Source organism: Triturus cristatus, chromosome 7 (genome assembly GCF_964204655.1).
Source record: "Triturus cristatus chromosome 7, aTriCri1.1, whole genome shotgun sequence".
Classification (NCBI taxonomy): domain Eukaryota; kingdom Metazoa; phylum Chordata; class Amphibia; order Caudata; family Salamandridae; genus Triturus; species Triturus cristatus.
The window spans coordinates 1,716,724,284-1,716,742,324 of record NC_140590.1 but is presented as its reverse complement, the minus strand read 5'-3'; the positions used below and the strand labels follow the sequence as shown (position 1 = coordinate 1,716,742,324).

At 50.0% G+C, this 18,041-nt stretch overlaps 1 protein-coding gene across 1 annotated transcript in view; it reads right to left on the bottom strand.

Annotated features, from left to right (window-relative positions):
- Positions 1–18,041, bottom strand: part of LOC146812868 (alpha-2-macroglobulin-like protein 1) — a 235,415-nt gene that overhangs the window by 46,140 nt on the left and 171,234 nt on the right. The window contains exons 19-20 of the mRNA XM_085619943.1: positions 4,384–4,609; positions 3,651–3,777 (exon numbers count right to left, since the gene is read on the bottom strand). Coding sequence (XP_085476069.1) covers positions 3,651–3,777; positions 4,384–4,609 — 353 coding nt within the window. The remainder of the gene's footprint in view (positions 1–3,650; positions 3,778–4,383; positions 4,610–18,041) is intronic.

Genomic DNA, 18,041 nt, shown 5'->3' with positions numbered 1-18,041 from the left:
ATGGTTGCCTGGCCCCTTATTAAAAATGTGCATTTAACAATATCAACTCATTGCCCAAAATGCCCACCTGATTTTATGGTGTTTTAACTCTGCACAGCTAACTTAACGTATCAACTTGTATCAGTTTCAAATAATGGTATTTAGATTCAGTTTGTGGGCTGAATTTCCTGTGTTGAATATGAGCAGGATTGCAGAGAAGAGGCCTATCAAAGACAGGCTGTAAGGATGCTTCAGTCTTCATTGCTTAGATTGCCTGATGTAAGAAAGACTCCCTCTGAAGCCTCTTTGTCTTACCGGATTCCAAATGTTCTTGGTAAAGAGAGGTACTTCCTTGAAAGTGTCAGTTTATGGGGGGAAAAACTCAAAAGACAGAAATACCCCAAGCAATTTGGGACTGCAGACCACATTTAATTGAATGTAAGAATAGCTAATAGAACAATAACAGAACAAACCAGAGGAACTAAAATCTGCAGAGATAAAGAAAAATCCAGCAAAAACCCTTAGGGCTGAAATATATAGCAAGAAGGTTAGGAACCCCATGAAAATTACACTTTGACTGCATTGTTACACAGCATCTTCCTCGTCATATAAGGTCCCCTTAGTAAGTGTGGCTTACAGGAAAAATAAGTGGGGAGGAGGAAGTTGCTGTCCTCTTGCCTTGGCAGATTTTCATGTGGAGGGTTTGTGTCTCTCCATCTTAAAACAGAGTAAAACCCCCATTGGAGGATTGGGCAAAACCACTGGAAAATGTTAAGGTTTCCGGCACGACTACTCCTTTCCTCTGCAGCTCCACAGAGCCATCTGTAATTTACTGCCTGCGGCTCATCCAGCGCAGACGCAAATGAACGAACAAGGGTGAAACATACTGAGCAGAAACCCACGACCCCAACCTCAATGCGATAGGAATCAATGAAGAAACTTTCATCAAGCGCGACCACTGCTCAGACAGGAGGAGCACACAGTGATGTGAAAACCCCAGGTTTCAAGAGAGACTACAAGTTACTACCACAAAGGAGTGGAAGCCCTGAAACACCTGAGCCTGAATCCAAACACATGAGCTAATGGCCGCTTCTTCGCCAAGATATGGCCGGGGAGCACCTTCCATGCTGGTCACGGGAGGTGCTTCATGAGATCCCAGAAAGAGTTCTGTAAGAGATTTCTGCAAACCATTCAAACAATTTTGGTGCGTCAATCGACTTCCATATATACCGTACCAACAACCAAAGGGCAGCAGTGAGTGAATGGTGTTAGTTGTCCAGTGAAGTTGGGAAACTGCTCTTTTTGAAGTTGCTAATTCCGGGAAGTCCCCCCCCCCCCCTTCACTCACCTAAACAACTCCTGCACCAAAAATGCTGTTAGCAGCGTTTTTCTCGAGGAGCAAGTTTTTTTCAGTTTTTAAACTTTGCACACTACTTGCATAGTGATAGTTCCTAATCAGGGCACAAGTCCTAAAAAAAGAAGTGGGGGGACACTCCAAGTTAGGTGGTGTCACCGGAAGTGACATCAAGACAGGAAGTGATGTCACGAAATGCAGTCCCTTCTAATTAACAAAGGTTACAAGGCGATGGGGCAGGTTCAAAGGGCAAAGCAGAATGTTTACGTTGGAATTCGTCGCCGTATTGACACTCAAAGGAGCCGTTAAATTAAAGCTGCGCTTGTTCGGTGCGTATGTATTGCCCACAGTAAATTTGCTGGTCTCCATCTGAAATGCATGGATACATACTGACCTTTTCCAATATACGGCCACGAGCGCCCGTCTGTCATACTGAACGGCTCCATCAACGTGAAACAACTTAAAGAGCTCTGTTCGCCCTCTCTCTACAATAGGAGGTGAGGTTTGGTGAGTGCTGAGCGCGCGCGCAGGTGCAGATTCTGGTACCGGCTCCATCTTTTGGGCAGGGGGGGACTGTGTCCACCCGGTAAAAACCCGGTAAAATAAGTGGGGGGATGCCGTCCACCCGCGTGGTACCCCGACTCGAGCCCTGTTCCTAATCTTTGACAGTCAGCCGCTCACTGGCATGTGAAGTGCACCTTGAGGTAACCAGTAACCACACAGCTTCATCATTTCCTGGCATAGAAACATATATTCCTGATGTCCTGATGACGTAGAAAGTGTGTGGCATGACAAAGAAACCGAGGACTGCTCCGACCAATCAAGAACTATGGCAGGAGCCCTTCTGATGGTAACTGAGTGAACAAATCTTTCTCGAGCTGGCCATTTTGTAGCCACTTCTTGGTGTTTTAGCTTTTTCTGTCTAGTTTTCTGTTGATCTGGATAAATGTTTAAGTTTGTTCTACAATGGAGATGGCAGGAGCGGAAGGTGATACAGACACTTTTTGACCATCAATGTTAATCTTGTCTCATTGAGAAAATGACATTATAAATAATTTGCAATTATAGTTTTGAATTATAGTCTTGTCAAAACTGACTCACAACACATCTCCTGGTTAGTCCTTTACGGACAAAATACATTTATGGAAAGGGCTGTGTCAATGAGAGAAATATGAAGAATGATTAGACCCATCACTGGCATGATATTTATATCTGGACCCTATGGGGGGTGATGTTTGTGTTTGTCGTCACCCCAGGGGGGCCCATGGATAGAGTTTTAGGAATGATATCCTGAAAGTGAGGACTGACCTTCAGTTGCAAACATTTTAACTAGATATCTTCTAGACACAATCCTAATCTATAGGATTAGATTACTTTAAGACTCTGGATGCGACAGCGAGATTCAGGCGCTAAAACAAACTAACTTTGACTTTGAAGAATCGGATAATCCTTCTCCCCATTTAAGGCTATCTTGAGTCTGTTCAGGTTTTTTCTTGTAAATATTTTTCAGTCTGTGCCACATTTTAAATTGAATTAAATGACATTTGATAAAGAATAGACAATCACAAATATGTTCCTACAGGACATAGATTAGCAGTACAATCATTCCAGATGCGCATGACAGTGTGCAGCAGGGACACCCGCAGCCTGTTCCTGCAAGCACCACCGTGCTTAGCATGGCCCTGTGTCGCCATGTTGACGCGCCTGTAAATGGTGGCGACCTGGACAATATAAATCAGTGGGCTCTACAGCCACAAATCTGTGGGGGCGTTAATGTTGCCCGAAAACCCTCAGAATGATCCATGGAGGGAAAAAGCATCAAGGGACAAAGGCAAGAGATTAAAAAGATTAATTAATTCCGTGGGGAAAATGAGAAGGATAAAGTAGGAGAATGAAAGAAAGTGTTGATGAATTGGGCTTGTTCTGATCAGAGGAGACTTAAAGTGAGTGTGAAATGAAGAGACGCAATAGAATGACTACAGAAGATGAACGGGATCAGGATGGAGGAAGTGGAAAATGAGAAGGATGATTTAGAGAAATAAGATGGGGAGGGCGTGAATGAGAGAGGGAATGAAGAGATGAGAAACAGCTGCTTACAAGGAAAGTCTGAGGAATTAAACAATTTAACGAAGAGATGAAGACTTTAGCTGAAAGAAAAAAGAACAATGATAAAGAAGGAAGCAGTAAGGAAGGAAGGAATGAAGAAAATAAGGGAACAGACAACCGAAAAAAGGAAGCAATTAAATGATGTAAGAATGGAGAAAAGAAATTAACAGCAGAAGAATAGAACGAACACTGAAGCAAGAAGTAGCATTACCCAGTTTCAACGCAGTGACCGACCAAGAGAATGTCTTCCCTTCGCTGGGACCGAGGCAGGAGGTGTACTCGCTTTTAGGATGGGCTTCCACCTTGAACTCCTCTGATTTCAAAAGATGTATTTGGATCTGCACAGGACCAACACATTACATAAGACTTCACATTCTCTAGTTGTCCCTAACTGCTGCACGTTTTACTAAACATCAGCTGCAGTCCTAATTTTGTCATCTTTCTGCCGCATTGATTTTTAGATGACCTTTAATATTTTTTCACTTTCTGGCAACTAGCAACTAACTTTGCTTTTAATTCCAATAGTTGATTAATTCCCCCTGAATGTGCAGAAAGGGGCCATCTGTTAGGGATATTGCACAACTTTACCAAAGATATATCTACTGTTCTTCAAAACATTGAAAAAACTGAACTGTCGTTCCCAGAATAACACTGAGACCTATTTATTAAACAATTGGAAGAAAGGAACTGAAAAAGGGGGATTTGACAAAGATGACCCTGAAATATTATACATAGTCAACATTAACACCAACCAACAGATGTTGGTGAATAGCTCTGTTGGTAATCCTTGCAGCTACTGACAGTCGTCTTTACTGGAGCACGCCCATCAGCCTGCCCCATCCATGATAAATTATTGTTTGCACAAGAAGATGCATCTCTGTGGAATTCCCATCGAGGTCTCAGGACTTGGCCTCATCGCTCTGACCTGCTCTCTAGGTACTCGCCTTTATGGACTCCTTCATATAGTTGAAGACGCTGGCCTTGAGAGTGAAGGTCTCGTCCCGCACCACTGAGTATGGCAGTGAGAGCTCCGCGAAGAAAGGCTTGAAAGCCCTCAGCGTCACTGGGGAAGATATCCCAAAACCGATATCCGCCAGACAGAAGGTACCGGCAACCCAATCTGTGATGGTGTCGGGGACGGTGACGGGGACTGTAGCTGTCCCAGACTCTCTAGAACGAGAAAGGGGAAAGGTGTAATCAGAGGGATCTCTAGGCCTTGAGGTCAAGAGAGGGAGATTAGTATCAATCACTCTTTCCAGTGGTGCAACATTCAGCAATGCGACGCCAATCACAGGAGGAACTTAGTATCCCATAGAGCCAGAACACCACATCATTTCAGGCCACAAAGTACGATGGACCGTAGGACTAAGGATACCACTTTCAGCTTCGTTCATCCAAGCAGAAGCTGTGAGTGGTACACCCATCAGATGTTTCGCTGCACAAAATACCACTCCAGCTGTCTTCTGAGAAATTTACACTCATGTTCTGCACAAACGGTCCTCTATTGTAAAAACTTGGAGTAAACTCCACACTCCAACACGTACCCCTACGTCACCGCCAGAATGGCGGTACGGCCCGTAACCACGCTCTGGGGGGCGTGGGTACAGGCCGTACCACGCGTACCCCTACGTCACCGCCACAATGGTGGTACGGCCCGTACCCACGCTCTGGGGGGCGTGGGTACGGGCCGTACCACGCGTACTCCTACGTCACCGCCACAATGGTGGTACGACCCGTACCCACGCCCCCCAGAGCATGGGTATGGGCCGTACCACGTGTACCCCTACGTCACCGCCACAATGGTGGTACGGCCTGTACACACGCCCCCCAGAGCGTGGGTATGGGCCGTACCACGCGTAACCCTACGTCACCGCCACTATGGTGGTACGGCCCTTACCCACGCCCCCAGAGCATGGGTACGGGCCGTACCACGCGTACCCCTACAGCACCACCACAATGGTGGTACGGCCCGTACCCACGCCCCGAGAGCATGGGTACGGGCCGTACCACGCGTACCCCTACGTCACCGCCACAATGGTGGTACGGCCGAGGAATACCAGCAGCGGACACAGACATGGGGGTGGGAGCAGAGGAATACCAGCAGTGGACAGGGTCATGGGGATGGGTGAAGAGGACTCCCAGCAGTGGACAGAGACATGGGGGTGGGTGCAGAGGAATACCAGCAGTGGACAGAGACATGGGGGTGGGTGCAGAGGACTCCCAGCAGTGGACAGAGACATGGGGGTTGTGCATCATTATCAGATGACCACAACTTCATGGGTGTATGTACGCATCCCTAACTTTGGACAATGATGATAGTGCCATAACAACACATCACTGACAGCAGTGTCCCACTCCCAGGAGGATGGATGTCTTTCCCCCACTGCATGACACACCACATGTGGGTGTGAGGACAAATAACACATGCATACCCACCCCTGGCAGATGCAGCACAATACACACACTGAGATCATTCCACAAGACTGTATAGTCATATCACTGCCTACTAAACTAAGAGAGCCAAAGAGAACACACACTGTAACGCACATCCCAGGACTGATAGGAATGTCCAGGTGCTGGGCCAGCCACCAAGATGTTGTCTGTCATGGAAGGAATAGGGTGGAGTTCACACATATACAATGCCCACAATTGTGAGTCAGGTGTTCAAATACCCAGCAGAACAAGTACCATATGTGTGCTAGGCTAGGATTACACACATGCATTGTGCGGAAAAGGGACAATTTCTCCATGAAGGCATGGCAAAATACTCTATACACAAGTACAGTGAGTACCAAGGATGGCACAGACGATGCAGCCGGAGACATTGCTGAGCAGGCATGGCCAGAGTTGAAGGGATCCATCACCAACAAAGGAAATGTAGACACAGGGCAACACACCAATTGTGCAACTCTCTGCAGGGAAGATGTCAGGTGCCACAGAGGAAGGAACACTCCTTGGGACAATGTCTCCAAACACAAAGAGCATACACGACAAAGAATCTTTGCAGAGATCTTGTGATGGCACGCAGATACCAGGTTCCACCCCATGAGCAGCAGACTACAACATTTCCCTGAAACGTAACACATGCCCACAAGCCCAACTCCTGTAGCATCAGCATCAACATCAATACCTGAAATGCAAGACTTTTCCAACGAAAATAGAAAAAGCTTTATTCAGCATTAAAATAATAATGTGTAAATGAGATTATTCACAAAGGCCAATGGCCAGTCCATATCATCAGTCCTTGGAGGGAAGACACATGACCATGCGTTTCCCCTAGCTTGTCTGCACATCAGAAGACTCTGTGTCGTCGACTGGGGGGGGGGCATCATGTGAGGAAGGACCAGACACCGCAGGGACAGGAGGGGTAAGGGTAGGTGTGGTGGGTGCAGGGACGGACGACTCCACCACAGGGGGTGGGGCAGCGCCAAAGGTGGAGGTGAGCTCGACGCTGCACACTTCTGCCAGTTCTTCAAGCGTCTCCCCTGCACCCGGAGAAACAACAGGCCCCAAGGAGGGGGGGGGGTCAGAGGGATGGGTTGCAGCGCTACTGGGGGAGGTGGTGGACAGGCTGGGGGACTTAACTCCCCTACCCGTGGAGTGCCTTGACCGTTTCCGGCCAGGTGAACTAGTGGGGCTGAGGCCCAGCCCAGCAAAGTGGGCCTCCTTCCCCGAATCTGGGGCAGGGGAGCCAAGGGGAGTGACATCGGAGGGACTGGGGAGTGAGTCATGTGGACGAGGACTGTGGCTGCATGCCTGCCTGTGTGCCCCAGACCCAGTGGGTGTGCCTGCTTCCCCCTGAGTGTGCTTGTCAGGAGGTGTGCGCTTGCCCTTACGTGGTGGTGTGCTGCTTGTGTCTGGTGGGGTGCGTGTGTGTGGATGTCTTGGTGTGCTTGGGACAGGCATGGGTGTGGGACTTGTGGATAGGGCAGGGGTAGGGGGGGGACGCAGCGCTGCAGGTGACTCACTACTGCCGTCAGTGACGAGTCCAGGGACCTCAGCAACATCCGTTGGTCAGACATCGCTGATGACATGCCCTCCATGTACGACACCATCTAGGTCAGCAGTCTGGTGTTGCCATGGAGGACAGTCAGGATCGGTGTCTGCCCAACTTGCAACTGCCGCTGAATGTCCACAGACTCGGCAGTGAGGGCAGCAGGGGGACAGGGGCAGGGGATGCGGTGCCTGGCACGAAGGAGACATGTGGTCGCCTAGCATGGACAGAAGGGACCCGAGCAAGTGGGAGGGCGGTGATGGTAATGGAGGGGGCGGTGACGGATGGAGTGCTGCTGCCAGCTGTTGGAGCAGCCTCTGCCCCCTCAGGGAGTTCAGCCTCGGACCCGTCAGCCTCGTAGTCAGTGTTGGTACTGGGCGGGTCCTCCGCCTCACTCCCCTCGCCCTCCGTGCCACTAGATTCAGCCGACTCCTCAGCAGTGGTGGCACCAGTGCTCGATCCCTCCTTCACGTCCGTGCCGGTGTCTCCCTCGGTGTCCTCCGATGATGCTGTGGGCAAGGTGAAGACACAGGAAAAAATCAATCACCTGTATACATCTGACACATGAGTCCAAACAAAATAGGCAACAATGCATAACAGGAAAGGCATCATGAGTAACATCTAGAATACTCCCCACATATGTAAGCCCTGCACTCCCCAGTTGGTTGACCCACCATGCCACTTGGAAAAAATGAACATTAGGACACAACAGCAAATAACTTGAAATCCCAAGATCCTGAGAATGAGAAGCTAGTGTCTGGGATCAGTTGAGCACAGCAAGACTATGAAGGCATGCCACCTCTTCTTCACTGTGAACCCAACAGTAATGTCACACCCAAGGCCAAATACCACATGCCAATGCAGAAGGTGTCCCCACACTCAGAGACCTGTGAGTACTTAGGAATCCCCCAAAAAATACATTGTGATTCCTGGAGAATCACAACCCTTTACACAATGGACATGTCTAGAATGTGTGAATGTGCCACTTTGTGAACAGAACACACAGGTGTCTGTATAACAGAAGTCATACAAGGAGGTGCACACCAAACTACATGTACACAGTCATTGTCTGAGCTGCCAGACTCATTCAAATAAGCCACTGTTAGGCAGAAATGGGGTATCAGTAAGTACATATACATGGCACCACGGTGGTCTGGATGACTTGACACTCGTAAGTTGGTATCGGCAACAACCAAGGACTAACCCAAATGCAACCACACTGTGGGAACATGTATATGTATGAACTCTAAACAAGTTTTGTTCAAGCTGTGCCTTACTTTAAAATGCGCCAGCGGCTCCCAGGAGAGTGTAAAGGGGGTGTCTTGTGCACTTCCTTGGGAGACATCTGTCATGCAGGCACATTATTGTCCTTCACAACAAAACAACAAGGTCAAGCATATGAAACATTGAGACATGTTGACAGGTGTAGTGATTGCCAAGGGACAATTTCTCTGAGTAACAACTTGAATAATGTCATTTGTCACATGGCTATCCGTCACCTGATTACACAGTTGGCTACACATATGACCTACTGACTGTCATCTGGAGTGGCACACATGTCCACACCCAGGACAACGAATAAGTTAATGGGCCTGCAATTGTTTTGTAAAAAAGCCTAGCTGTACTGTGGGGACACCCTCATGGCAAGCCAGAATGTACCCACAGATGTCAGCACACTAAGTCACAACTGTGTAGCATCTGAACCACACACAGGTGCAAAAAATGTACAAGCAGGATACATGATTGTCAAAAACTGACACAGGCTACGAAGCACGAACATTAAGCACTGGCCAACATCACGGGGGCACTGCACGATGACTTTCTGCACTGCGAATCATCACACACAAGTCAGAACTGGCAATGAAACATCAGGGTTGAACATATACGCCCCTCCCGCACACACCCACCTATACCTGAGTCAATGTGACTGATACCGATCGAGAAGTGACACCTCTTATTCAGGGTTACAATAACTGTGCTTGAAAACTAGCTTCATTAACACATCACCTTGTAGGGCTGCCAAAACATATTGGTCACAAACAAACATCAACAGATTGTTGTGAATAGCCACACAGCCACTGCCCAGTTTGTGTATGCACAAGCAAACTGGTGTATCCCTGTTCAGTGGACAAATGTATCACACATGTGAAAAATACTACCTAGGCCAGGGAACAATGCCACAGAGGCAGAGCCATGCTGAACCCACAGTGAATGTGCACAGTGTTGGATGACACACATGAGTAGGAGGGCAGGCTGTGCCAGGGGACTGTAGTGGGCACACTGCTCCATGGTCCTAGAATGAGCTGACTGTAACAGGAGCAACCGTCCCGGCACTATGCATATATTCCACTCATGCACATCATGTCTGAGGCCACAACATTGGTAATGCATGCTGCAAGTATGTTCATTTGAAACCTCACACTCCTATGTTGAGACTCAGCATCAGTGCCAACAATTATGCACCCCCAAATGACTGAACAGGACAGGGCACAGGCAGACCACCCCCACACATGATGCTGAAAGCAGTGTGCACCTTGATTAACTGGCAGCCTAGATGACCATGTGCAATAGTGATAACACACAGACCAGGTAACACATGTCAAGGAGGGGAAGGGAGGAAGAACAGCACAGGTTGACTTGGGGGAACAGGATATGCACTGCACATATATGCCCTGCCAGTGTATCCAGGCGACAGAGCAGCTACAAAAGCTGCAGACACACAACAAACACACATGTACCTACCCCCTTCCTGCTGCTGTAACTCCTGTATCCGCCTATCCAGGTCAGGGAAGACCACCGCCAGGACACGCTTCATCTGGTGGGTCAGGCGTCGGCGCCCGCCATGCTTGCGAGGAGCCTCCTCCTTCAGCATGACCCGGGCGATCCTCCGGGTCCAGCACCGGATGTCCTGCCATCTCTTCCTCACTTGTGGCAGGCGCCGACTGCGACCCTCCACTGATTGCACGGCCTTGACGGTATCCTTCCAGATCTTCCCCTTGTGGTAGGCGGTTACCTGTGTGGATGACAAAGTGGGACAACATCACTACACCTGCACCATGTCGCAGAGACACACATTTGAACATCTTTGATTTGTTGAACAGGGCATAGTATGCTGGCAAGTAATAGCACCTTAGTCATAGGGACTTTTTCCACTGTGGACGCACCAATGCACTACATGGCATAGGGGTGCGAAACAATCCCTGATCATGGCACACACTGTGCATCCCAAGCAACACAAGGCTGATGGACAGCACCGCAAAGCAGTCACATGCCCCAGGCCACTGACGAAACCTCAGCAGAGTACACAGACACACACAGGCACACATCAATCACCTGTCATTGGCAACAGCGGATGCAAACCTCACTCTGCACATGTGCCACTTGCCAGGGGGGGTCACAGGTGTGGGGCTAGCTCAGCAAGTCAGACACACAGCACGGCTTACTTCTCACATCAGATGGATTGAGCAGTTGCCTCCTCCATGCAGCTGTGGTGCAACACTCCACATAGACACTCACCCACATGACAAGAAACATTCACACACATCAATGTCCAGAGGGCGTACACATCATTTGGACACTCTCACCACTCTCACCACAGCTCCACTCAACTCTCACACACATCTGTGGGTGCAGTCACCTGTCACACTGGGGTGACCACTGAATCACCGCAGGACAATAGAACAAGAATGCCCAAGAGGATTAGGCTGGCTGAATGTGCCATGCACTATGCAGTGAATGTCACAGTAAGCACAATGCAAGTGAGGAGTGCACACATGAACTACATCAAGCCCTGCATGAGAGACATAAGCCATCCACCCCCCCCCGGGACCCACTTCAACCAACATTGCATGTCTGTCACACCTGGACACAATGCCAGAAGTGACAGACACAAAAAAGGTGCACAGGCAAAGGTAGTGGAGTCAGCACTCACCTGCTCCCTTGGTCGACCATACAGCATGGGGTACCGTGGGAGGATCACATCCAGCAGGGCCTCATTCTCCTCCTGGGTGAAAGGCTGGGCCCTCTCCACAGTCCTTGACATGGTGCCAGAGGGAGACAATACAGCAGCAGTGGTATCGACTGACATGTTGTGCAGGCAAGTGCCCTCCCATGGGTTCTGCCTGCCTTATATCTGCCTTGCTGGCCTATTTCATTTACAGGAGTACAGAGTGATTGGTCAGACTCATTTGCATCCTACGTTTCCTTCAATCCCTTTAAACATACACCAGTGACAGCCTTAGCATCTTTCGAAATTGCAGCATCATGTCAAGTCAATAACCACTTTGCAACAATGTATAATGTGGCCAACTGCTTTTTCCAGACCACATGATGTTAAATTTTGAACTTGAAACTCGGTATCCATGACAACCAGCATGCATTTAGGCCCTAATACTTGTCCCTCATGTGTCCCCATTGTAGTTCTTAAATCCCCACACAGGTACTGCGCATTTCACACGTACCCCTAGGGCACCATCACTACAGTGATACGGGCCGTACTCACGCGTGTACGGGCAGTACACGCGTGAGTACGTGCTGTAGCACTAGGGCCTACGGTACCCCAACTATAGTGATAGGCACCTACTCACGCGTGTACGGGCAGTACACGCGTGAGTACATGCCGTATCACTAGGGCCTACGGGACCCCAACTATAGTGATAGGCACGTACTCACGCGTGTACGGGCAGTACACGCGTGAGTACGTGCCGTATCACTAGGGCCTACGGTACCCCAACTATAGTGATAGGCACGTACTCACACGTGTACGGGCCGTACACGCGTGAGTACGTGCCGTATCACTAGGGCCTACGGTACCCCAACTATAGTGATAGGCATGTACTCACGCGTGTACGGGCAGTACACACGTGAGTACGTGCCGTATCACTAGGGCCTACGGTACCCCGACTATAGTGATAGGCACGTACTCACGCGTGTACGGGCCGTACATGCGTGAGTACGTGCCGTATCACTAGGGCCTATGGTATCCCAACTATAGTGATAGGCACGTACTCACGCGTGGACGGGCCGTACACGCGTGAGTACGTGCCGTATCACTAGGGCCTATGGTACCCCAACTATAGTGATAGGCACGTACTCACGCGTGTACGGCACGTACTCACGCGTGAGTACGGCACGTACACACGCCCTCAGAGCGTGTGTACTGTACTGCGTTTCACAGCTTACACTGGTGATAGGAGGCGCACACGGAAGTAATGGAGGTGTCAGACTCGCACATGGCTGGACATCAAGTCATTGTCAGTTCAGTCCTTCATGTGCAGGGCCTAGGTGTGTCAGGCAGTGATGTGGCACACGTCTCTTCATGTTGTGGCACAATAGATGTGTGATGCGTTGTTTACACATGTCATGTGTGATGGGGCACTACGTGGCACACTTCCCCTTCACACTTTGCACATGTGTGCATGTAGGACACACGTGTTAAGCACTGCATCACTGGTATGGCACAGTCAGCAACACCCGCAACTGTCCCCTGATGCCAGGTACACAGATAATTACACCTGACATGTGACTACCAGCGTGCCACGATGTGACTATGTCATGTGTGTGTCATGTGTTCCCATGAGCTTGCCGTTGGTGTTCCGTCAACTCCATCTGCTGTTGCAGCATCCAACATGTGTCTGTGTGCATATGTGCATGACACACATATACACACACCATGCCACATGTGGACTCACACGTTACATGTGTCATGATGGTTCCAAGATGACTTCCTGACATGAGGCAATATCTGCGTTGTCTCAATGTCTGTGTCATCAGTTTTTGACATGTACCCCTTCATGGAAATGTGTGTTATCTGTCCTTTTTCAGATGACATGTGACCTGTGCGTCTAGACTCCCGCCAGCTGTCTGTATGAGATAACATCCTTCAAATGCTGATATGTGGATGTCTGTCACTCATGTAATGTGTCTGGCTGGTCACTTACACTGGCCCACAGCTATTTTAATGGCATGTCACGTCAACATTGCCATGCAACTATTGTGGCTGGCTCTTCGTAGGAGTATCACCTGGCTGGCCTACGTGTCCTGGATGTATTGCACAGACCAGACTCTGTATTAAGCAGATGTGTATTAGCTGTTGAACATGTGCTCACCTCAGTGACATTGGTGTGGTAATGTACTCACTCTTCGTTATTCCTTCCAAATCTCTGCAGGGCACCGCCTCTCCCCAGACGAATGCCAGACCTAGATGCCATGCGTGAACATGACTGCATACGCAGATACCGCTTCTCACAAGAGTTGATAGAGAACTTGACCCGCCGGCTTGAACCACACCTCCAACCACAACACATGTATCCTACAGCTCTGACCCCCAAGATGAAGGTGATGGCAGCCCTACATTTTTTTGCCACCGGCACGTTTCAATTGACCATAGCTGATGTTGGTGGCATGTCCCAGACAATGTTCAGCCGTGTCCTGCATGATGTTTTAGAAGCCATGTTGGTGCACCTGGATGACTTCATCCATTTTCCCACTCGTGAGCAGTTGACAGGTGTCAAGGGTGAGTTCTATGCCCTGGGAGGGATGCCTCACGTAATTGGGGCCATTGATGGGACACATGTGGCTTTGGTACCACCACAGGCACAGGAGGTAGCCTTTAGGAACCGCAAACATTATCACTCTATCAATGCCCTTGTGGTGTGTCTTGCTAACATGCTGATTTCCCATGTCTGTGCCCGTTTTCCAGGGTCGGCACACGATGCCTACATCATGAGGCATAGCAGGGTGCCAGAAATGATGCTGCAGCTGCACGCGGAACGAGCATGTCTTGTTGGTGGGTATACTCTGTTAGTCCTGTGTTTCGCGCTCTCTTTGTATCTTACGGCATCTCCTGACCCACTTCTTCACATGATGTTTCCATGTAGGGGACTCTGGCTATCCCAACATGCCATGGCTGATGACGCCTCTCCGCAACCCCAGAACAGCCGCAGAACACCGGTACAACGACACCCATGGGCAGACGAGGCGCGTGATTGAGAGGACATTTGGACTCCTGAAGAGCAGATTCCGGTGCCTCCACAAGATCGGCGGCGCCCTCCCATATGCCCCAGTGAAGGTCTACAAAATCTTCATTGTGTGCTGCATGCTGCACAACATGGCAGTGGAGAAGGCCGTGCCACTCATCCTTGATCCGGATGAGCAGGATCATCCACCCATGGAGGGTGAAGGGCTTGGGCACGGGGCAAGTGAGGATGAGGATGAGGATGAGGACATCCGGATTCAGCTTACCCGCAACTTCTTCTCATAATGGTGAGTCCCTGTGTCTGAGTGTGCACGCTTTGAGCCTTGTGTGGCATGTGTTGCAATGTGTGTGTCCAGCTGACTGTGTGCTAAGTGACTTGGAGGTGTGTTTTGCTGTGTCATTCAAGTGATGATGTCATTCCACACATTTTAGCTGGGACACAAACATTTTTAAGAGCATGGTGACAACATCATTCCTGTAGAGTACATGTACGTGTCTGCGGATTACTAGCTCTTCGCTGACTTGTTGTGTCTCTGTCCTCCCCAGGTTCTTGCGGCTGTCGTCTGCTCATGTCATCATTGCCCTCCTGCTATTCCTCATGAGTATTGCAACGTGTGCTGGATCAGAGTTCCATGCACAGACATTGTGAAAAGTCATTTTGGGTAAGGAGTGCAGCAAGGCATTTTGTGGGTGGTACGTGTTTTTGATATGTGGGGACTGCTCCTGTGCATGTTGTGTTACCATGCATACATGTCGACTCACCATGGGGCACATGACGTGTTGCATGGCTCCCATGAATTGATAGTCACCCTTCCTGACAGTCATCTGTAATGGTTTGTGGATTCTGATGAAGGCATCAATGTGTGTATAACGTCCCTCAGGAACATACGGGATGCTAATGGTGAACATAGTGTGGGACATCCCCATATGAGGCTAAATCGGGAATTGCAGACTCTCCGTGTGCAGCAAGGGGTGTTAGGCTCAACCCCTTCACTTGTGTGCCAGCTCAGTAGGATTTACCACATCTGTGTGTTGAAGGGGGTGTCCAGTGTAGGTCACACATGGTCAGCCAAATGACCTGTGAGTCTGTTCCAATTGATGCATTTCCCTTAGTGTGAGGCTGAGTAATAAAGGTGTTCGTCACACTCCAAGGTGCCTCATCTCTGTCAATGCAGGTCTCTTGCCACTTTGCATGCGGCATATCTGGCATAGTTGTGGAAGATTATGCATAGGAGTCCATGTGTAGTTTAGCAACATGCATGCAGTTGCTCATGGATTAGGCTCCCTATTGGGCATGAAGTACATGGTCGTGTATGTTTTTTGGCATGTTGGTCCACACAATGGACCATCAGCACATGCAAGGTGCACATTGCACCACCATCCTGTCCTTGCATAACCCACATCACACTACAGTCTGATGTAGCAGCCACACTCCGAGCTATGTCCATCGGCACATCTAACACCTGCTGTCAGACATACCGTGGGCACACACACAACACCTTTGCATGCTGAGTGTGCAACTCCAACTGCCTACACTGCGCTGCCCCGCCTTCCAGGCCATGTCACACCAATCTTGTCACGTCCCTAATACTCCCCACCGGCATTGTCGCCCAGCATGGGCATGGGAGTTGGACTCAAGCCTTCAGCATGTAGTATGGTGTCATCGTCCAGGACATGGCACAGGTATCATCTCTCAGCATGTCAATCTACAGAGTGTCCAGGACCCCCCTCTCCACCATCAAATGCACACAGCACCTCATCATCAGCTCGTATGCCATTGACAGCCAGGTGCACCTCACCCTCAACAAAGACACAGACATTGGCAGTTCCATCATTCAAGTATGCATGAGATCCATTGATGTATGGCTGAACACAAGCCACCTGAGGCTGGACTTGTACAGGACTGAGGTGATCATCTGAGGATTGTCCCCTTCCAGCTGGGTCAAGTGCTTGTGTTCCACCCGCAAGAGCCCTGCTCAAGCACCCAGTGGCCACACACACAAGATGGTGTGCATCATGTTTGGCTCGCTCACATTTGCCATGCTAGTCCACAGCATCTGTACCTCATGCTGCAACGCCCTCTGCATTATGCACATGATCCACTGATAGATCCACTCCAAGAAAAGACAGACCATCCCCCAGGTCCATGACAACATCCATGTCAAATACTGGCCTGCCCTCTACGGAGCAAGTACATCCAAACTCCCAGGAAACTTGTCCACATCCAGGGTGCATCTGCACACCTCAGCTTCAACACCCTGCGCCCCAGCCACCTCACCGTCCACCATAGATAGCTGCAATGGATCACTGTCTGCTGCAGGATGACCTCCACACTCCCCACCCACACTCAGGAGGCAGTCCACAACCCCAACCCCACACCAACCTTGTACGTCTGTCATCCTAGATCCCGTTGGGCCATCTCCGTGCATCCAACCTTGCCCTGGACACCGTTCTTCACATCCACCGTACTCCAGCATACAGGACATTGTTCTTCTCCCACCTGGCCACACATACCTGGGACTCCCTCCCCGGGAACCTCCACATGAGCCATGACCTCTACGCCTTGATGATAATCTCCCAAATATGTCTGTCCGCACAGTTTAGCAAGCCCCCCCTCAGCAGCCAGAGGCCATCACAGGTGAGTGTTGTGCTCCATGCCTACATTGAATGATACCTTGTGACCCATGTGTGTCGTGTACCAGACTCTGACCAGGGTATGGATGGCTGGAGTTAGTTCAACACTCAGGCATAGTTTGACATTTCCACCCACATATGTTGTTGAATAATGCAAAATGACAGGAACGTCTCATGACCAAAGTAATATATTTATTTGCGGTGGGGTACGTGTTTTGGTAGATGAAATTAGGTGCTCTACCGGGGGAATAGAATCCAAAGTTCACAGGGGGAGATGGTATCCTTGGCATTGGAAGTCATCAGAGTCCAGGGCACAGTGTTGGTCATCATGGTCAGACTGTGACCAGCAAGTCCATGTGGCAGAGAATGTCATTGGATGAGGTGCTGCTGTTGCGCCAGAGGGCCAGGTGCCAGGCCAGGTGACCTGGGAGATGTGGATGGTCCGCTGACTCTCACTGTCTTTTCCGTGGACGACCCACCTTGCTCCGGGGACCCTCAGATGCAGGCCTTGACGATGTTTGGGGCGCTCCGTCAGACGAATCCTCCTCCTCCTCCCTCCCTGTGTCTGGTGCTGGTCTACGCCTGGTGGCACAGGGAGGGTTGCCCATGCTTTGGGCGATCTGACTGAGTGATTGGCTCATGTCCCTGTGCACCGCCAGGAGCTCAGCCAGTCTTGCCTCCATCCATCCTTGGTGTTGTTGATGACTGGCATGATGCTCGACCTGCAGGTTCTTTATCTCATCGAGGGTCACCTGCATCTCTGAGAGTCTCGACACGACCTGGTTGATGCCTCTGGTGTCACGCCGGTATGTGTCCAGGATGTTGCGTATGTGTGACCTACCGGTGTCCTGAGCTGGCTGGTCAGGTTCGCGCCTCCGCCTGCCTCCACTCCCACCACCCCTGCCCACTTGAGCCTGGCCTGCCCTTGTGGGCACATCAGGTCTACGGGACGCCTGAGGTATGGCATTTGCAGGGTTGCCTGCCTCCTCCTGGGTGCC